General features: G+C 41.4%; 1 protein-coding gene across 7 annotated transcripts in view; it reads left to right on the forward strand.

Annotated features, from left to right (window-relative positions):
• The window catches only part of dab2ipb (DAB2 interacting protein b), a 123,221-nt gene that overhangs the window by 20,301 nt on the left and 79,790 nt on the right, over positions 1–23,130 (forward strand). For 2 of the 7 annotated variants that reach the window (XM_023423949.2, XM_023423950.2), the window contains exon 1: positions 12,074–12,707. The exons of 4 other annotated variants lie outside the window; for them this stretch is intronic. In XM_023423949.2, the coding sequence (XP_023279717.1) occupies positions 12,584–12,707 (124 nt within the window). In that variant the 5' untranslated portion in view covers positions 12,074–12,583. Of the gene's footprint in view, positions 1–12,071; positions 12,708–23,130 lie in introns of those variants that run through there. One more of the 7 variants, XM_023423952.2, reaches the window with a different exon arrangement.

Consider the following 23,130-nt stretch of genomic DNA (forward strand, 5'->3'; position numbering starts at 1 on the left):
GTGTTGCTGATCAGAGGGATGACTACACTTACAGGCCACACTCAGTGGCAAATAGAATCCACTTTGTGTGCCTGTTTTGATCTTTGTCTTTGTTTCATGTTTGAGTACGTCTGTGTGCGTCTCTGTCCACATGTCTGTGTGTGCAGACTTGTTAGCAGATTCCCTTTGGCTGAGTTACCCTCAGTGAGCTGTGCCGAAAGGGACTCTTGCGAAGTCTTGTTTCCACATAACAGGAAATTGAAAAGGTGTAGCTCGTCTCGATCAGCTGCTCAAGCTGTAAGACTTTAACAAACTGAAATAGATAGAAAGGAGCCATGCTGTTTTCTCATTTGGTCTTTCAGAGCGATACAAAACTAGCACCTAAAAATAGAGTGAGACCAACTTCTGTGGTGCAAGGAATTAATTAAGTCTTGGTAGCCAGGAGTGGTAACTAAGTTATCACTTCTGCTTCTTAGTAAATCCTTCCTGCAGTTCGGGGAATGTATTAGCTCGCCAGAGGAATCTTGGTGTCTTTATTGTTGTATGAATAGTGCATGCTACTGATTTAAATTTTCTCTGTACAATAACCCAGATGAGACCGAGTATTTTAAAATAGAAGTGAAATCTAAGAAAGTAAGTGCTCTTGAAAGTATTTTATAGTAAGAAGTTTTGGGATGCATTCAAACTCATTTAACAGTCAGAGGAAGGAATTTTCTTCAGACTTTACAAATTTGTGTTTATCATCTCTTTAAACAGTAACAAGACTCAGAGTCGAAAGCCATGGAAGTGGCCTGTGAGGAATTTGGCTATAAGCATGTCAGCGTGCTATCATTGCCTGAAAGGAATGTCATTGGTTTTGCAGGTATTTGTTCATAAACCAAAGTGTTGAGACAATGTTTTAATTAGATTTTGATTTGATTGTGGTACTAGATGAAAAGTCAGTCATCTTGAGGGATGCACAAATGTCTGTACCACTATTTGACAGATTCCTGTGAAATTTGGAGTTTTCAGTCAAAACCACAAATCTCAACCTCATGTTGGCGCTGGCGGAAAAGTCAGGGGATCACCGAGGTCAGTAGGTTTCATTCTCTGGGGACCATGAATGTCTGTAGAAGCAGAGTGAGGAGTTCTGACACAACTCCATCTACTTCTAATGTCCGTGGAGATGAGAAAAAATCTGAATCTGTGGAGACTCCAGCAACACTTGTAGTATAAAGAACAACTTTATTGCCAAATAACAACTTTATTGACAATAAAGCTGGAGTTTCTGACTCACCACGAATGTCTGTGCAAAATTTCATTGCAGTCCCTCGAGTAGTTGTTGAAGTATTTCAGTCTGGACCAAAGTGATGGACTGAACAACAGACAAAACCAGAAGACCAACATTGCCGTCCCATGCTGCTAGCAAGGCTGAAAAAAAGGAACAATATGATGAAATATTGAAGGAAATATTTAGACGCTGTCAAGAACATCAACTTCTGTATTCTGCTGGAACTACAAAACAACTAAAAAGAAAATATAACACTTTTTTTTTTTTTTAATTAGTATCCTCTCTTATTTTGACATATTTCTGATACAGTCAGTCTCACGCAGGCCCTGCAGGTCAGCCCAGGAATTCCCTGCTGGGAATTAGTATTGAACACAGATCAAAAGGATAAATTATTATATGACTCTGGGGTGCAATATCTTCACACAACTGTATAAATCCTGTGGTTGCCCAGATCTGGTCTACGCTGCAGGGGTATTGGTTGTTGTAAACAAACGAAAAGTGATGAGAGGGAAGATATGCATCGATTTCTGAGGTTGCACAAACCTTGCAGGGGGGAGATAAAGGGGAGAAAGTACAGCAGGAGAAATTGTGATTTTTAAAACATGTGCCCTCAGGTGAAGGAGGATTTAGCAGTATATAGTCTGACGTGGTCATCACAAGAATTATCATGTGGTTCTTGGGAAGTCAAAGCTTGGATTTTAACGGAGGACATTTGAAGCAAACCTAAATTAGTTTTATTATTCATGGTATGATTTGAGAGCCAGTTGAAAAGCAGATTTCTTTAACTGCGTAAATGGTGTATAGTGCATATGAGCCATGAATGATTGAGTTAAGTGATATACAGTATGGAGCACGTCTAGAGGAGCCAGGCTCTGTGTTCTCTCTCTGTTCTTGTATGGTAATCTATGCAGTGAATTGACTTACTGTAGCCCCTGCAATTAAAGAGATGGAAGTGGTCTCATGCCAGACTGCGCACGCAGGTGAGCGCTCAATTAACAGTCAGCACATCTGCACACATCAAAGGTCAGCGGTTGATGGATATAGAAGTTTTACAGTACCATTACTTGCCAGCCTCAGTATTGCCTGTATCACTGCCAAATCCCTAGTCATGCCTCCTCAGTCTCACTCTGTGGGCCACTTAAATTTCACATGGCCATTTAACAAATTATGCCTATTGTTCATATGACAATGGAGCCACTGTGGCTGAATGGGAAGTAGCGACCCTTATGTGGGCTGTGACTGAATTCCATAAATTCCAACATAAAGAGCATTAAGTATAGTGAACAAAACGGGGAAAACATCAGGCATTATCTTTATTTAAATGAGATACAAGTAATCCACTCCATTAATGTCACGTCTACTTATCAGCTCAGACGTGGGTTGTTTTGTCCCACATTTGCTTTGTTACTGTAAGAGTTTTGTGCGGTGCACGAGTGTGAATGGGAACTGGGCTGAGCAAAAGAAAAGAAAGTGAGCAATTAAAGGAAAGAATGAGACATGGTGATTCTTTCTTACATTTACAAAGAGAGGGGGATGTTATAAAGAGCAGCAATAAAAAACGGAGGAATGAACTAAGAGGAGGATAATTGAAGCACTACAGCTCCACTTCTGTAATGACATGTTTGGTTACCTATAAAACCGGCTTCCTGGCTCTCTGTGTCCTCTCATTTTTTTTCCTGCATCTTTACAGCCTGTCCTGTCAGAGCAAAGACTGCAAAGAATCTGGCCTTATTACGTCCACTGTATTTCAGCACCTTGTATAAACACATCATTTAGTTACAATCGATTACCATTAAGCAGGGTCGGTTGTCAGACCAATCGAAAATCAATATTAATAAAAGTAGAATAAATAGGAAATCACACTGGACAGTTCAGATTACATTCCTGTTCGAGATAACAGATGTGAGCTTTGTTTTGTTTTTTGTTCTGTAGCCAAGCATCAGTCCGTCAGTTTCGTAACAACAGGCTGTTGAGGTGATTTGACGTATTGGAAAGTCTCCTAAAACAGCACAACTCTCATTTCTGTTTTTATTCTTTTATCCCTCTGCCACAGTGCGCCATTTGACCTGGGATTTAAAGGGGAGTTGCCATGTAGATTAAATAAGGACAGGATTACTAAAAGGAGATGGACAACGAAAAACCTGTGGGGAGCTTACACAGTATTATGTGTGTGGTTGTGCACGAGTGAATATTGATCCCCCCAGAGGGATCAATGAATTCTCAATCTATGTGTTATGTGCAGGGATGAGTACACAGATGTGCGCTTGTATGCAGCTTGAATGTGTCCAGCGGCCTCTGGTTCTTTCTGTTGCGTGTTGTTTTGCTGGTCCCAGTGTGTTTGCGAGGCCGGCGCTCCGTTTGTTTGATCTTCAGAGGATTGATCAGAACACATTTCCCTGTGTAAGCATTCACTTAAATGTCGACAACAGAATGTGGGCCATTCACGCTGTAATCCTGACATTGTCTCTTTGATGAGCCCAGCACATGCACTCGCTGTGTGTGTCAGTGTGGGGCAGACCCAGAGGAAAGCCACATGGTAGTTAGAGTAGTGGTGAAATTGCATGTTTATGAGTTGATCGAGAGGCAACGGACAATAGTTTTTATAATCAAGTCATTTATCAAGCAATGATACTGAACATTTGCTGCTTTCAGCTTCTTAAATGAAATGGTTTGTGTGTTTCCTCGTGTTTTATAACCGTCAACTGAATATATTTGGATTTTGGGCAAAGAAACAATCTGAAAAAACTACCCAAGAAAAATTTAATTAAATTTGTGGTTGATTTTTAACTTCAAGGACTTTAAGTCTCAAAGAAGCTTCTTGCTTATTGGATTAACACCATTCAGTTACATGCTCTTACACTACAAGCATTGGTCAGCAATTTCAGGATAGGTGTTGTTGGTATTGTTGAGTGATATATATCATGAGCTGGTTCTGTACTTGGTAAGGTAAACAGAGATGGTGTTGGCAGAGCTCGAGCTCATAGAATCCTCTCTCTCTCTCTGGTGTGAGCTTCACTATTGTGTTTTGTGGCTCTGTGGGGGCCTATAAGATCTGAAGGCCACCAGTGGAGGATGCAGATAAGAAAATACGTACACAACCACAGGAGAGACCACTGGCTAAGCTTAAATCCACACAGGCAGCCTGCCAATAAGCAAGGTATGAAATAACACTATAGCAGCTATGGGCGAGGAAATCATACCTAGAGGTACTGCAGCAGCAGCAGCAGGTTGGTAACATATTGGGAAGTGGAGGGCTATTCTGTCTGAATATCATTCTTCTCCTGTGCTCGCCACTTACCCGAAGCAATGCTGTCATCCCAGCGCTGAAGTATGTTGCAGGGAGCATCATGAGTCGGGGCTGCTTTGCTGCCTCCAGGCCTGGACAGCTCAGCATCATCAAGGGGAGAATGAATTCTCAAGTTTGTCAAGGTATCTGACAGGATAATGTCAGGTTGGCTGTCCGCCAGCAGATGCGGGACACTGACCCTAAATAAGGAAGTAAATCTACTACAGAATGGCCTCAAACATGGAAAATATGCCTTTTGGAGTGTCCCAGTCAGAGCCCACACCTTAACCCAACAGAGATGCTGTGAAATGACCTGAGGAGAGCGGCTCACACCAAACATCCTTTAGAATATGGCTGAGGCAGTTCTGTAGGAAGAATGGTCCAAATTTCCTCCTGAACATCGTGCAGCTCTGAACAACAGCTGCTGGAAGTGCTTGTTTGAGGTCACTGCTTCCAAAGAAGGTTCGACCAGTTATTGAATCCAAGGGTTCACCTGCTGTTTCCATCATGTTCAGCAAAGACACAAAAGATTATAATTGTTTGTGCGTTATTAGTTATTAGAACTCCGTGTTTGTTTCCACACTTGTCACTTAGATGAAGATCAGATCACATGTTTATGACCAAGTAATGCAGAAAATCAGGTCATTCCAAAAGCTTCATGTACTTTTTTTGCTAGTGTACTCACATGGTGACAAGCAGTCGACATTTGTGTTGTGTGCATGTACAGTGCGGTGGCTGTGCATGATGGTGCATGAATGCATCTGCCGTCTGTGCCGTTGTGGGACATTTGATATTACATTTGAAAACAACATCGCCAAAAGCCTTTCTGTGCTGAAGTGGTCACTTCATTAGCGAGACATCTCTCATCTCTTCTTCCCCCCTCTCACTCCTTATTTGTGCTCTTTATTCCTTTAATCATGGCGAAAAAGAGTTCACCCCCCCCCCCTCCTCCTCCACCTCCATCTTGCATATCTGTTTGTCTCTGGCCAACAGTGTCACACAGACTCCTCTGTTCTCTCTCAGTCTCTAGTCCTTTATAATGAGTTTTGCTCAGGATGAGGCATTCTGCAATTTGGCCTTTACTCTGGGGCCAAGAGGGAGTGGGAAGCATGAATAAGATCAGGAAGAAAAGACGGCATGGATAGATGGCACCAGTCTGTCACTATAGCAGCAGGAGCACTTAAGTACAGTCAAACTTTCTAACTCAACAGAAATGAGTTCTGTGTCTGTGAACTTTAATGACTCGCTTAAGATATGGAAGTTTCGGCTGCCTGGGTCACACTGCACCTACAGACTGTCGCTAATTTCTTTAGTGTGCATGTGCATGTATTGATTGGCAAGCAATGTTTTGTTTGTTTTGTTAGTGATATTAGATTCATTTAACACTAACCTTTGTGGCTTAAAAGTTCAGCCAAAAAATGAAGAGTAATTAAGGGACAGAGGCAAGAGCAAATGGAGAAGGGCAGGGAGAAGTGGGATAGAGGAAGGTTTTGAAACTGTTAACCTTATAGTAAAATCAATGAAGAGTGTTGGTCTATGTATTACTCAGGCAATACCGACTTATCCTCGTGTGTCTGCTGTTTCCATCCAGCTCCACCTAAATCCTCTTATAATACTCTGTGATGTTGTCAGGATGCACCTTTCCTCTCTTCTCCCGCAGACAGACGAACGTAAACCACTACAAGACTAGTATTGAATGTCTCAGCTTGTTAGGATATATGAGAGCAGGGAATTAACCTGTTGCACATTTGTGCAGTTTTTACACCTTTTTTGAACTGAACAACAAAAGAATGAGATGATGCTGACGAGTTATACACTTTATATAGTGGGTCGAAAGGGTCATCCGCACTGAAACTCTTAAAAAAATCATTTCCAGTTTGTTATTGAATGTAAATGTAAACATAAGTTATCAAGTATGCTTTTTTTCGTGGAATTGCCATTTTAATTTTAAGCATGTTTCTAATTCTGTGTGTTCATTGATGTCACTTCCTTAGCCAGAGATGTTAAAAGGGCTCTGATCTTCATATGGGCATCCCCTTTAATCCAGTCGATTGCACCACTTTCCTTGAGATGAAAACATTTGCTGGAGAGCAGACATGCTCCCCTTTTATCTGTTATTAGAGAGGGGTCATCGATTTCTGTGTCCATCTCATTGTCCTTTCTCCTTTTGTGGATTAGATTAGATTACGAGGTGATTGGACGGAGTGGGCAGATAGCCAGCGAGGTATATCAAAGTGGACCACAATAACGTATCTGCTACTGTATCTACTTCTAATTTTCTCACTGTGTTGCTACAACAAGAAATCTATCTTGGATTAAATATCGTGCAGTAGTTGTGAACATGTTGGATTTTCATCTGGATTTCCTCTTTACATCTCTGTGTGACATGATTCAGTAATTACAGATTCTGTTTTTGAGCTCATCCACTTCCCACAGTCAGTTTTATGTGTCTCCGTTTGTTAAAGCCATCCAACAGCCTCAAGACGCTCTGAAATACCATGACTGAGTGCTGTTACCATCAGCTGTACGTTACCATGTTTTCCAGAGGGGGTCAGTATAGGTACAGTTTTCATCTGCTATTTGTCTCAGTCTGAGTCCACAGGATATGTTACATGAGCATCCGTGTTCCCTGTGATCTGATGATGTAATGACACAGATACGTTATGAATAGTTTGCTCTTTTTCTATCTAGAGCTTGAAACTAATCAATTAGTTGAACAACAGAAAAAATAATCTGCAGCTATTTTGATCATGGATTAAAATAGCCTAACATTCCTCCAAGAAGGTTTATGACTTTAACTTGGACTTGTAATGGCCATTTCTAACAGTTTTCTGACATGCATAGGCTGAAGGATTAATTGAGAAGATAATCTGCAGCTTCATCAGTAATGAAAATAATTGTTAGTTTTAGCTCTGTCTATGTCCCCATATTCCACATAGTCCATTGTCATCAGGAGAAGAGTGTGAGAGAGAAACAGACTGCTGCCCGTGTTCCCTCTGTGACATCTTTGGCAGCTGTTTACTCCAAAGTAGCACTGACTTTATTATGTTTATTAAAGTCAAGTTGTCTTTTAGAGGGTAAACTATTATCTGCCCAAGGAGATTCAAGGAGCAGTAGCTATCAATTTTTGCTTATCCCCCGCTCGTAATCCATACTAAGATGTTTTGTCAGTTCCAGACGAACAGGTTTTACCCAGACTCTCAATCCTTGAATCTTTAGGGTTTCTTATCACAGGCTGGTCTGCTCTGTTATTTCAGAGCAGTCTAATCCCTGTGACTCCCTCTGAGGTGTTTTGCTCTAATGGCAGGCTATATTTCAGGTATAATAGCCAGTATGTGCCTCTTTTTGTGCCTAGATCCACCATCCACATATAAAGACAATAGAATGAGCTGTGTTGAGAATCAATACATCTCTCTTTGTCGTTTTGTTTGCCCTGAAAGTGGAATTAGTTCCATTTTCCCCTCAGCTGGAGACTTCACCAGCATTTCTAAGAAACGTTTTAGAGCTTAACAGGTTCACTGACTTTACAGATTTTGGGACCTTTTCATACACACACAATATATATCTGCTGTTCTCACGAGGCTTTTAGTCGTGCTGCTTCGGTTTTAATTTGAGTGTCTCTATGTGTTTAGACATGTACTTGTGTGTGTAATTGATGGTGAGAGTGAAACTGGGGCAACACTGAGCATGTGCCAAAGGAATACATAGACATTTCTATCTTTTCTTGCAGTGTGACTCTCTCACCAATCCCTGTTAAATCTGTGCATTGAACTCTTTCAAGTTAAGCTTAGATACAAACTACTAAAGGAATACGATATGGAAAGTAATGAAGAATTTTCTTCAGCATCAGCCGGTCTAACTTTCTCTTTTCTTTCTTCTTTTTTTTCTTCCACATGTACCTGCTCCATCTCTCCGTTGGTCTCTTCAACAGGTAAGACATTTTTTACTTTTACTGAACGTGTGATTGTGGTAGTTCGTTTCACATCCTCCATCTCCCAGGTTTCTTTCTTGTCTCTTGAAGGCGGGTATATTCTTTCCTCCATTCTTTAAACAATGTTATGGTGTAGTAGCTACACAGACACACTTAGCTCCATATGCTGCAATAGACCTCAACACCAGGTCCTCGGCGTTAAGTCCTACATAGAAACCAGAGGGATGTGCATCCACCGTGTTTGGCTCCTGTGTGATGGCTCTGTACTGAGTGCACTTAATGGCCTGTGCAGATTATTATAGTCAACTGCATGTATTCATCGTGATAGATTTATATTTAAATAATTAGTGTGTCTGCATCCGCCTGCAAGACTTTGTTTCTAAACTTTTTCCACTCGGCTCTCTCTCATGAATTTATCAGTTCAGTACGCTGACAGACTGGAAAGTGGTCTCTTAAATACCTAGTGGAAACACCTGGTTTAAAGTGATGCTGTCAAAGTCTGTGAAGAAATGTGCAAACTGGTATTCTCTCTTTAACACCCCCATTTAAGTATTCAAGTAGAGAGTTCATTCAAGTAAAATTACACAGCACCATGTTGGAGCAAAAGGTTAAAGCTGCCGATATTCAACATTTTTTGCAAACAAAAACACCATCAACAATGTGTTAGTCTGTCCTTCAGTATCGTCTGTCAGCCCTGAACCCATTGGTTCCTACTAAGAAGTAAATCTTTAAAACGGGATACAGACATATGAATTCATGTTTATCAAAGGCTAAAAGGCTGAGACTAATTTGGCAACTGAGTTTTTCGCAGACATTACTTAAACGGATGTAAATAGTGCATTTGTTGGGGACTATTTTCATTGGCAGCTTAATAAACATTCAGTGCCCTAGTGAATATTTATGGCAGCACGACAGTGTTTATGGGATTGACTCAAAATAAGCAGTGCCCATGTTCATGGTTATGAAGGAGCTATTACCCAGTGCAGCAGTGCGGGACACTTAATAGGTTTTGGACAACAATAAACGTGTATGGCACTGAGGAATAATCTATATGTCTATATCTATATCTATCTATATCTATCTCAATCTATATGAGGATTTGGCTACGCAGAAAATACTTGTTGTTCGATCAGTTGACTGTTGGTTTTGGTCTTTTCTTGAGGCTAACAACAATCATATGGATATTAGCAAAAAGGCTAATGAGCTTTAGCATTCTGAAGTCTTTGATTGCTTTATAGGAACCCAGATTTCTGACAAATATATAAACCTCAACATTAGTCTTTCGTCTGGCACAGTATTTTCCTCAAATGTAGCTAGTATTCAACATTACTGACCAGTTCTAAGAGTCAGTGATGATGAACCTTTGGGTCCTATCCCTCGCTGTAAGATTTAACCAGTGGCATTCATATTAAAACAGAAGCCTGTGGTTTACTTTACCTATTTTTCTTGACCTTTTATTGGCCCCTTCGCTGCTCACTGGTGTCTTTGTTGTGAAGCAACGGGAGACCAGCAGACAGACACGAACTCTGCGTGACCCTGATTCTTTGGTCTGCCTGTCTGTGGACTCCGAAACTGTCTAACAAGAGCTCATTGTAGGTAGCTATTCCCACAGTGAATATCATCCAGGCAAGACAAATCAGTCTGCTTTGTAATTACAAAGGTTGTGCGACCTCACACGTGTCTCCTTTTTGTGTGTGAATAACACTCACTGTTAGCCACACGAGTTCAGTTGTAACTTTAATTTGTGTGTGTTTGTGTAACATTACAGGCTAGGTCTTTAAACCCAGGCACACAGTGTGTATATCACTGGTTTTCACCATGAGAGTGAGGAAACATGTTAACAGCGTCTTCCGGGTGTTTCATGAGCTCGGTGGCAGAAGTGTGAAGACCGGAGGCCTTTAGATTCCCTCTGCTACCTGGCACGAGCCTCTGATACGCCCTGGAGTCATGTATACCTACTAATGGTCCCACTAAATACTCTCTGTGGGACCAGAGGAACATTCAAGCCTATGTTAGAGACATACACACATGTACACACACTGCTGCATTCCTTCAGTGGGAGTTTATGGGCTGAGATAATGACAGAAAGTCTGCACAGCGTACAGCGTTATGGCCCCCACTGCTCACACAAGCAACAGGCAGTATCACAGTGAACAATTGAGCAGCCACAGAGGGAAGGAAATGTATTGCAGAAGGAGAGTATGAGAGAGCCAGGGAAGAATCAACAGATTTCACAACAGATTACATTCATCTTGGAACCAGATGCCAACCTCCTAGTTCTTCTTCTATGTTTCTCAAATAAAACTTTGTGACCACCAACGGAAATTTAGTCACTAATTTGGTTTCATTTGGTCATTTATTATTGAAGTAAAAAAATTCTTGACACAAGTTCCACTTGTTTCAGCCACATCACATGGCCTTCATCAGTGGATGGAGTTGTGATTTAATCATTTTATTATCCACATTAGTTTTAATTCAGTTATAGTTTTTAAGTGTAAACACATACTGTCATTGAACACCGTTATAGTTGTTGACTGCAGGGATAGTATGGTCAGACTGAGACACAGAGAAAACCAATACTTGGGACATGGATTGAAGTTAGAAAGGATCTCTTTACTCTCTACTTTGCTGAACATTAACTCATAAAATCATAGCCCTGTTTAACAAATTGGATGACAAAGTGACACAGTCAGCCATGAGTGTTATTTTGGAGAAGCAGGAAAAAAAGCATGTGTGGCTGCTGAGCACTTTATACTGAGGAGCGTGATTGGCAGCAACATCTGCTCCTATATTGTGAAAAAATATTTCCTCGGCTGTTACATATCCACGTGAGATCAAATGTTTTTATCTTAAAAAAAAAAACACAAATCAACAAAGTTATGTTTATGATACATGCAGCATTAATCTTTAAGTAACTCAAAACAATGTGTGGATTTTTATCAGATTACTTGTTAAATAATCGCTTTGTTTCAGAGACGGTCACACATCATGGTTTTTGTTAGGTCAGAATCAGTGGGTGGAAAAAGCTGACGGTGCTAGTGCGGCGACATATGTGCATCCCTGCAATTGTGCATGAGTTTCATTGTGTCTCGTTGTGGACTATGGTCCATCTGCCTGACCCTCTCCGTCAGAGCACGTTCTGATTGGCTCTTTGTCATTCTTAACAGCTTATTTACATCTGCTTCTGATAGGCTGTCACTCCCCACCATGCCTTCCCTGCCCTTGGAGGCAAATTAAAGTGGTTAAGTTGTAAAACCTGGATCGTGATTGAGCCTGTGACTGGATCAGGAGTCACTGGCAGCGGGGGGGCAGCGGTGACATTTTTATAAGTCAGACTTGTTTGCTGCGCCAGACGCTGTCTTATCTGTGAGTCTGTAACAGAATACTTTTGATGGAGGGAAGTCAAACACTGTGTTATCTGATAGCTGTCTTGTTAACTCCATTCCACTGGAGCTCTTATCTGTGCATGTTTTCTGTGCAGCCCAAACTTTTTTCCTGTTATTCTCAACTACATAGCACACTCTCTGTCTCTCTGTTACACACACACACTCACACAGAGTCACAGGAGTTGAGGATAGTGGTTCTGGATGTATGTAAGTGTGTTACAAGAGATTCATTTAGTGCGTTATGAAACAAAGGGTCTGCCTTTCTGACTGTATAAAATTCCTGTAGTGCACTCTGTCACTGGGAACAGGAACAGCTTTCCTGTCATTCAGGATACACACTCACAGTATTCCGGACATCATGCCTCTGGGATCTCGCTGTGGGAAACTTTGAGGGGGAGTGTTCAAAGGTGGAGCAAGAGTCTGAGTTTGTAGGACAGGACACAAGCATTGAACAGAAGTGGATGTTTGTTGCTTTAATCTCTTCTTTCTCCAATGGGAAGTTGTTTCAAAATGGAGTGGATTTGATCTTGACACAATCCGTGTGAATTTAAACCTAAGTAGACGTGAGTGTCTGCTAGAGGAATTTTAAGTGAAGTTTGCGATAAACAGAGCTGCACTCCATGAGAACTTTGCCGGGAGTTTATCTGCACTGATACCAGATTCAAGAGGACTTGTTTCCAGTGCCGCAGAGATATCTTGTTGTCGTGGTCTTCAGAGGTGGAACTAGCACCATGGCTGGGGTCATTAGGAAGGGATCTGGGAGACCCTCATACTACTACAGATTCCTGGGCAAGTCCAGACTGCAGCGTCAGCGAAGCCGATCCCGCAGCCGCACCAGACCGTCCGCCTGCAGGGGTAATAAATACTTGTACTGCTAAAAGAGTTCACCATGCAGCAGTGTTAGTCTTGTTTACCCCACAAGATGCATGTCCAGTATACTGTAGTAATACTGCAGCTCACTAACAGGCCAATAATCATTTTTGACTGTGTGTGTGTTTGTGATTCTGATTAGCAAGCTCATATTTGTGGTGATGATTGGGTTTTAAAAAAGTATTTTCTCAAAGCAACATAATCCCCGATGCAGAGGAGGTAGTTCCCCTTTCTAAACTTTTTTTTTTTCTGTTTTTATTCGTCATAAGAGAACTACTTTTATAGTAACATCATCTGTAGAGCTCATGGAAACACTCCACTGTTACTGATGCGTTGCTGCCTGGGTGTATGTTCATGGGAAGCACAGTGAGATGACAGTTTGGCGTCACTATTCACAAAGTGATGCTACTCTCAAATCGCACCACCAACACTTGACAGCTGGCAGTTAGGTGTTAACTTGTTGGGTTCCACCCTCTTCGGGTGCTTCGCTGGTGAATATTTTTGTTCTTAGTCAGTTAGTATATTTTCTACACTGCATAACTACTTCTTTTTCTGTTTCTCCGTGTCCTCCAGCACTCTCTTTCTTCACTCTGCTTTTTTTCTGCTTCTCAGTATGGTTGTACTTTCTGCTGGAGGCAGTGTTTGAACTGCAAGGTTATAGTGATAAGTCTGCCCCCAGGGCTTAGCTCAAGTTACTTGAATTGAGAGAAAAGAAGTAGCTATGAAATCTCAAGCATATTGATTTTTTTTTTCCAAGCGAACTGTTGTAACTTGCCAAGCAAGATATTAAGCAGATTGCATATCTGTTGCTCTCTCGCTGTGGATATGATGCAAACTTTCAAGAGACAAAGTGTTTAGGTAGGAAAACATCGATCTCACTTTATCTGAAACTGAAACCTCGCTTTTATTATTAATATTTTTTTCATTATAATTTTTGTTTTTATAAAACATTGTGAGTAAATGTAGTTAGTCCCTATAGTAAGAAACAGACAAAGCCAGTGGAAGTGCTTGACTTAGTGCAGTTGCCTGGTTTGTCTGGCTTCACTTTGCTTCTCTAGCTGATGAAAGAGATGCTTTGAAGTCTCCCCGCTGTATCATTCAGTTCTCAAAAGACCACACACACACGCACACACACACACACACACACACACACCTACACACACGCGCATTTAAGCTTATATACAAAGACGCGCAGGCAAACACTCTGCCTTGATCTTTGTGGCTAAGTGCAAGCTCCCCTCACAAAATCCTTTGCACACTACACATTAACACAGCGATGCACAGACAGGAACAGAGAGGTCACTCCTACGTGAAGCAGGAGACATCTAGCATCTCTCAGGAGCAATGCACTCTTTGATTTTTGTGGTAGATAGAAATGAAATGGTTAAAAGAAGTTGTTGTTGTTTTGCTTTGTATCTGTGTCTTCTGGAGTCAGAATGTGCTTCCACTGGCAGAATCACACGTATCATCTTATTGTAATTGAATCGATAGGCAACTAGTGGTTATTGAAGCTGCATGGAATGTGAGAGCAGCTGTTTTTGGATTCACATCATGGCCAGTTGTTTCTTTTTTTTTTTTAATAAAAAACAATATTCACACAACAAGTGACTGAGTTGTGTTCCACATCTGTTTCACAGAGCACTGTGGAAAGAAAGATCTGCTACTTGCATTGCTGGGATGTGTAGAGTTGGATAAGATGACACACATACTGCACTGTGAGCTTAAAGACATTTGTTAACCATTAGAAAATGCAATACATGAAAGCAGTGGGCATATTTACATCTGCACAGGAAACGGACATGAAATCAGACAATAAATTTACCTGGGCTGTAGCAACCTGCCGCCAAGACTCAAACGTTCAACAGACTTATTCAGACTTGAGGATGTTACTTGGTGTTTACAGCTTTAGTTGGACTTTTTTAAGAAGCTATAATCAGTATTTTCATATTAACAAAAGATCTCGTAACTTCGTGTCTGTGAATCCACAAAGAATTATCACCTCACTCTGCAGTCCCCCTCAGCTCTAAATAGCTTCATACTGCAGCATCTTTCAGTTCATTGTTTTGGTTTTGTGGCCCATGACACTCCTGTTTCTCTACTCACTGTTCTCATCAGCCTTGTTTCTGGCAGCAGTGACAGGTTTTGTTCAGCGTATAAGCTCTGAAAACACATGGACATGGTTAGGGACTGGCGAGTGAACATAGGAGCTTTTTCTCAAGAGTTACTGGAGACCAGAACAGGGCTAAAAAAAAAAAAGAGACTTCCATTGGTCTGGTGAACAGAAACAGGACTGTAGAGTGACTGCTCATGTTGCTCTGGAGCTGCTGGATCTACACCAACATATTTTCACCTTATGAAAGTGTAGATTTCATAACACGTTTCTGCTGCCAATAAGTGGCTAATACATCAGTTATTCCTAGTTTAGGTCTTTACCATGCACATATGCTCTATGATCTATATCTAAAAAGTCAATTAAAAACCCAGTTACACATATGCATGGCCAAATAAACTGTTTTTTACCAGGGGAAATCAAGACTCATCCTCACTGATCCCAAGTTTCCTGTTGACATGACACTGTTGAAATGAAATGATTGTGGAAAGCAGACAGTAACCCAGTTATTTGAGCGCAATTAAACACACAGAATGTTGCATATGGCGCAGGGCTGCTTTATGGCTGCATTAATCTTTACAGAATTGCTGCAACAATATGCGATACTTTGATTTGTCAGGCCCAAAACAGACCCTCTCATCTGGTGTCTCCAATTTCTCACTGTATACATCAATATTGTGATATAAAATTACCCACACGGAGATAGAAGATTTCAATGTTAATTTAAACATTGAAATGAGGTTTTTCAGGAGAAAAATAAACTTCTCCAGTAAACAGTTCCATGTGCCCGGAGCTACAGTAGTAGATGAGATGTTGCTGAAATGTGTCTCGTTGGAGTCACCCGGCAGCACAGTATAAAAAGGGTATTTTTGTTCTGTGAGTTTATCTTGAGGAAGTTACTGTAGCCCCTCTTGAGTACATACCGTCACTGGGACAGATCAGGTGGCGGGTTGCATGAGCTCATGTGTTATTGTTTTCTCAGCATGTGTGTCGGGCATGCCCGTGCGTCATTACCAGTGTGTGGAAAATCTTCTATCAGTTCGGTTCTGTTTCCCCCTTCTTTCGTCAGGGTTGGTGACATTTACATAGAAAATGACTGCTTATCTCAAAGAGAGGCGAGCAGAGAGGGAGAGAGAGCGGTAACGTCTGATCTGACTTGTTTTGCTGACGTGTGTTGAAACTCTTGATGAAATCAAACCCCCTTGTTCTGAATTGTCCTGTGACTGGAAGAACAGAACAGAATTCATCATCCGTCTCTTTTCTATCTACATTGGCAGGGCCTTTGTAGAACAGATTTCAATTGGAAGGGGCCTTCCATTGGAAAAGTTGCCTTAGCTCTGCAGTTGCAAACTTCTCTATCTCCTCGGAGAGAGACATTTTAGTGGAAAAATTAGGTCTCTGAAGAAGTTTCTTTTAGATTTCAGATTACTTACTTGGCTGAGTTTAGCTGTCATCATGTTTGCCATCATGTGTTTTTGCATGATATCAGATCAACTGCCCTGAGGTGTGTTTATGCAAAGTTGGTGTTTTTCTCTCCTCCAGGTATATCACCCAAACCTGCCGGCAGAAATCATTTGCTGCTCCTCTTCTCTTCCCATTGATCTTAGTCTATTCTTGCTGACCCGTATTTTTACTTAAAAGCTGGCAAAACATAATTTAAACACCAGCTGGCAAGTGTGTTACAGAAGTGTAAACACACACACTTATCTCATTGTCCGTTTAGATTACATTAATTCCCTTTCCTCTAAGATAACCCAGCCTTCTAACCAAAACTTAACCACTTCCCTAATCCTCATTCTAAACTCAAATCTATTTTTATTCGAGCAAATGCATCTCAGAGGAGTAGTTTGACATTTTGGGGAATAGGCTTTCTCACTGTCTTGCAGAGTACACAGTTACAAGGGGCCAGGCTAGCTGTTTCCCTCTGCCTCCTGTCTGTATGCTACGCTAAGCTAACCATCTGCTGGCTTTAACTTCATATTGAACAAACGGAAATGGGAGTGATATTGATCTTCTCATCTTATACTTGGAAATAGAGTGAATAAGCGTATTTCCCAAACTATTCCTTTAAAGGTCCAGTACTCTGAGTAATAAAACACTAAATAAAAAATGAAATGTTGGCGGATGAGGCGAGCAGCCACAACTGGTGAGACAAGGCAGGTCCAGTTTAAGTCATTGTTTTGTTCATTATCGCATACAATCTCTCAAAGGGCTGTATGGGTCCACATCAACAATGGTTACAGTCTTTTTAAAACAAGGAAGAACTACACAAAACAGATAAAAAGAAAAATTACAGGAAAAGGAAGGAAAAACTGGAAGAAACTTTAAGAGAGGAAGTCCATCTGTAACAATCACAGAATTACAGTCCAGCAGCATTTTTATATTAAGTCTCATTTAGATTTATCAAAGTCCAGTAAAATATTTCCATAGAGCTAAACTTAAGAAAGTAACTGCATGAAAAAAAAAAAGAGGAAGTTACAAACTGTTTCTAACCTTTAAATAGACGTGCGCGGATTGATGTGGGTCCTGACTGCTCTGCTCCAGCGAGAGCACCAACCATACACAACAAAGCAACGCGGTAACAGGAGCAAAGTTACAACTGCGGGAAACCATGAAATATCACAACCGTAAAGAAAAGATCTACTGCCGGCAGCTTGTAAGAAGGTGTTTGAACTACTCAATAACAACTCAATAATGCATTACCACTGACAGTTACTGCACGTACTCATATTCTCAATGGGTCGTTACCAAGAAACACTCTTGATCTGAGCTACTGCGTCATGCTCAGTTTTTGTCAGGCTGTTTATGATGGAGCCAGTTTTTCGTCTCATCTCTCTCTCTCTCTCTCTCTCTCTCTCTCTCTGCGTTGTGTGTGTGTGTGTGTGTGTGTGTGTGTGTGTGTGTGTGTGTGTGTGTGTGTGTGTGTGTGTGTGTGCGCTGATGGGAAGTGAGGACAGAATTCGGGCCAATGGGAAACATGGGCTGAAGAACACGGCGAAACATAATGACTCAGTTTACCGACACTTACATCTGAACACAGGAAGGCTGGAAACAAGTCTGGATTAATCATTTGCGTCTCAAAGTGTTGATCTAGTTAAAATATTAATGATGGAGAGAAAAAGAGATTTCAAGTTCAGACTGTAACTTCATCGCCCGTGGAATCACTTTTTCCTGTTTTCTCTAAAGCAGATTAGCCCTTTGATCCGTTTTTCGCAGTTTGTGCTTGAGCATCCTCTCGGAGATTATGGTTGTGTTTTAGCAAAACAAACACTTCACTTATCAACATAGACAACCTCATTTTTTGATCATTTTGACTTAATTTTCAGTGTATACAATCAGGCCAAGAGGCAGGCGAGTAGATGAGATAAAACAATGGAAATGAAAAATGGAGTAAAACTATTTCCCCTTTACTTTGTCAGCTCTGTGAAACAGGATGAGAAGTGAAAATATAATCAGTTTGCCTTTGAGATCATATAATAGGAAGCAGAGACATGAGACGGGGGGCAGAGACAGTTAATATAGCAATCAGGCGGTGAAGTGAAACCGGCAGAGACTCTCCACATCATCTCAATGTTTAACCCGGGATTACTTTCTGATCATAGTCTCATTTCTGGAGCCTGTGTCCTTGCCTGCCCTCTCTCCCCTCAGGCCGGTGAATCACGGAGATGTGCCGGATGACGCAGGGCTTCTGAGCACCGAAAGGAGTCCAATAACAGGGGGACAGGTGCAGGCTAATGCCCCTTAATCCATAGATATCCACTCAGATTACAAAACAGAGACCGGTTTTTTTGTGGAACTATAGAATATCATTGCCATAGCTCACCCTAAATGCAGCCTTTCGATGTAGAGTCGACAGTATGTGCAAGTAAGCATCATTATTCTCACATGCACTTATAGATAGCAAGAACACACACAGTCAAGTTTAGAAAACTTTATACAATCTTTTCTCTAACACGCCATTGTCACACCTGTCTGGCCCCAAAAGAATAATTGGGGAAAAAGAAGAAGCTCTTCATTCAGAGCTCTACAAAAATATTTGAAAGCAGTCAGGCCCAAACTGATGTTCGAGTACGTTTTAAGAAACGCATCCACAGGAGCTCGTCAACCATCAACAGTCGTAAAGAATTGATAAGCGCAACTGCAACTTTGCCAACAGACTGAGCCTGTCACATGTCATTTGGAAACATTGTAAACTGACACGAAGCCCGAACGTTGTGCTTCATATCTGTGTGTCTGCGAGTGGATGTTGTTGAAGTTAGCAGGCGGCGTCGCAGGAATGTTGCTGCCGTGTCGCTCTCTGCACAAACACAAACTTCCTCCTTCTGCAGCCCACTGTTCTCCTCCTCCTCCTCCTCCTCCTCCTCCTCTTCTTCCTCTTCCACCCCTCTCCTCTGGCTTCCCATAACACACAGCAGACAAAGGCATGCATGTGCAAAACTAAGCATGAAGCATGAGTCCCTCTCCCTCTATCTGGATGTGACTTTAACATGGTTGAATATAGAAAAAATCCAGCTTAACTCATCTGTAGGATGCAGTGCTGCCTCATGCTTCCTATATTTGTACATTTACTGGGTGTTTATTGGGTGACTGAGTTTCACAGGCTTAAGAGATTGGTTCCATATTCCGTTTTGAGGCGTTAAAACTGAATTATGGCATAAACTCAGGCTGTCGTGATCTTCGTATTATCACCCCTAAACCAACTTCAATTAGCCGAAAGTTAAGTGACTGTTGACTGTGTCTGCACTAGAGGTTGTTGTGGGATGAAATGATTCTCTTTTACTCCCTCGCGCCTGCCAAGTCGCTCCGAGGAGACGGAGCAGCACCTCTTTATCGCCCCATCATCTCCGTGCTGAGTAAATACCACATCTCAGGGGTCAAAAGTCCAGCGCTGTCCTCACAGTTCAGTGTTAACACATTATAGTCTCTGTGTACACAGACAAGGAAACACACTCTCTCCATCCCTCTCAGGCACTAGCACAAGTGTTAGGCTGAACAGCAACGCTTGACAATTCAAAGCTGTGCATGTAATACAGTGTGTGTCTGGGTGGGCCTCCGCTGTGACCTCCAATAAGTGGATCATTGTCCAGCTGGGAGTCTGATAGACCACTAATGAGACTACACCTCCCTTCTTTCTGTCAGATTGCTCTTTGATTGACCTTAATTCACATTTGATATTCCAGAGACAGTAAGGGCTTTATTGCAGCACTCTCGGCGATTCAAAACAAGTTCTAGTTGTCTTGTACTTGAGGGGAAAACAGAAAAGGGATGTATTTGCGAAGGAGGGAGGATGAGAGGCGTGGTGGACCGAGAGAAGATAGTCCTCCAGGTAGAGAGAACACAGTAAACACAGCCTGACAGCCTGTGATTTTTTTTCCTTTTTTTTCTGTGCATTTCACCAGCCAACAGAGAGTGTAAGTGTGTTTGAACTTTCCTCTCCTTTTCCCTTCTGTCAAAACACAAGAACTCTACATTCTCTGTGGAGGCTATTTTTTCAGCCCTGAAGGTATGCAGTTCTTGAAATACCGAAACGTGCTGCTCTTAATAACAGGATCCTACTCAGAGTCTCTGTTCATTAGCTCCATTAGCACAGGCTGGATAATTTTTCTAACTTCAAATACGTACTTTAAAGCAACTTTAATCAATATTTTCAAATTAACAATGGATCTAATGACTACATGTATGTTTCAGCTCAGTGTTTTGGTTTTACGGCCCACTGCGTTACTGTTTCAGTTCACTGTCACAGCTCTCATAGCGCTGTTTTGTGTCACAACATGCAGCTCTTTGAAGCAGGAAAGCAGAAACAGATCTCCTAAGAAATGATAATGTTGCTTTGTATATGTTGGAGGTGTAAATAAGTGACTACGCTGTTCACGCTTTCAAGCTAAAAGGTAATTGTGCTGTTTCCACGGCCCCCAAATGGCCAAAGAAATGTCATGCTAGTCCACTAATTGACTGTGGTGTTGATGCGTGCGTCAGGGACAGCAGAGAAGAAGACGACCGCTTGCTGGGAGACATGAATGTAAATAATGCAGTAGTCAAATTATTCAACAAATGAGATGCGGAAGTTTTACGAGGAAGTAAATGCACGCAACATGTTTTTAAGACACAGTGTTTTGGTGACAAACAGTGAATTGAAATGTAGTTTTGTTTTTACAAAAAAAACCCCATGGGATACATTTAACCGGCAGATAATGTGCTATTTTTGCCCAATGCGATTCTATAGTGTGCTTGTCTCCGTCAGCTTGTTATGTTGAATGCCAGAGCCAGTCTGTAGGCAGCATTCACTGCACAGGAACAGCAGCAACAGTAACAATGTACATATATATATATATATATATATATATGTAATTGTACATGTAGTAGATGACACGTCTTTTCAGCGGTATAGACCATGAACCAGTCAGCAGAATGATTACTCATGTAACAGCAACAGCACAGAGTGCAGATACTGAATGTTCTGTTCAAGTCTCTATCATTTGTAGGCACATTAAATACCCTGTGCAACAAAAACGTGCTTCTAACAACCTTTGTGAATTATCTCTGTCTTCACGCAGCTGTTTAGCACAGCCAGCTCCTCGAGCGATAATAGATCATAAAGCACACCACTCCAGGCAGAAGAACAATGTGTGTTTAGAAAGCTAACCGTTATTATTATTCTTGTAATTATATCTGCAATTTGGCACAGCCACGCCAAAAATAAGTTGTTATGCAAAATCTTTTTCCTTTTTTATTTTTCCTCCTTGATGATTCACTAGATGCTCTCAGCCGCCTGTCTGTCTTCTAACAGTTTTGGTGACACATTGCACCTGCCCGCCCGGCGTGCTGTTTCTCTGCTCACCCCCTGCATGAATCAGTTATATTTGTCTCGCCTGAACAGCAACTGGCAAAATGTTCGAGTATATTGAATGTCCCAGTTTTCAAACGTAGGAGAAATCTTTGAACCTTTCCTCTTCCCCCCTCGTCTACAGCTGGAATTTTGCAAGCTGGAATATCCTGTGCTGGTGAGGTCTGAGAGGAAGGGAAGGTTAGCTGGCACTGGTGACTGGACGGAGTACGCCTGGTTGGGAAACACTAAGGAAATATGCAGTCTGACCTTTACTACTGGAGGTTAATGGAAGGAAAGAGGGAAGAGATAGATAGATAGATAGATAGATAGATAGATAGATAGATGGATAGATAGATAGATAGATAGATAGATAGATAGATAGATAGATAGATAGATAGATAGATAGATAGATAGATAGATAGATAGATAAGATCAATACCACTTTTGTGTCACTGTACGTTCAATATGAAGCTAGAAACAGCGAGAGGTTATCTAACATTAGCATAAAGATTATTAAGATAATTAACACATTATATCTTGTTTGTTTAATTTGTACGAACATCCAAAATGTGTAAATGACTAATTGTGGTTTGACAACAAATTACGTGCTTGAAATATTTTTTCTGCTGGTTGTCTAGCAACATCACAATGCCGACGAGACGCCCCACATAAAACTACAACATGTGGCTTTTACACTTCGGATGTTGTATGGATTAAATTAACGAGATACAGTGTGATAATTAGAGACCTTAAGAGGTGGTGTGTGTATTTTAACTTAACTTAACACCAGGTCGATGTTTCCCTCTGCTTCTTTATGCTAAGCTGCGCTAACCACCCGCTATTAGTAGCTTCATGCTTAGTGTGCAGATGTGAGAGTGGTATCAAACTTCTCATGTAACTCTCGGCAAAAAGGCAAATATTTTCACAAAAGGTTGAACTATTCCTTTTAAGATTCAGTCCTGTTGTTTAATGTTCACTCCCACACCACACTGCTTCTGCCTCTGTTGGACAGACCAGGTCACACACACACACACACACACACACACACACACACACACACACACACACACACACACAAACACACACATTCCTGTGCACATACAAAATGCAATGAACTATTATGTAGTCTACAGTTTGCAGCTGTAGGGCCCCTTACAGGCACTTCCAGGGTCCCATTCACCAAGTGCGAGGACGCCTGGAGGAGGGTGGAATCAAGACAGAGGGAGATCGCTCTATTTGTGCGGAGATGGTGATGAATGATGGAGAAGCGGTGCTATGAGTTTTTAGAGAATGTGTAAGGTTAGAGAACAAAAAAGAAAACTGGTGCAATGAATTGATTTGACGTAAGAGATGAAGATGTGACGACAGTAAGAAAAATATTCAGAGACAGAGGTTTGGAGAAAATATTAATCGGAAAGCACACAGGGAAGAAAATAGATTGGGGGAGGGGAACACGAATGATGTGATCATGG

This window comes from Seriola lalandi, unplaced genomic scaffold, assembly GCF_002814215.2.
Source record: "Seriola lalandi dorsalis isolate HSWRI2012SDOR001 ecotype SW California unplaced genomic scaffold, Sedor1 jcf7180002054695, whole genome shotgun sequence".
Taxonomy (NCBI): Eukaryota; Metazoa; Chordata; class Actinopteri; order Carangiformes; family Carangidae; genus Seriola; species Seriola lalandi.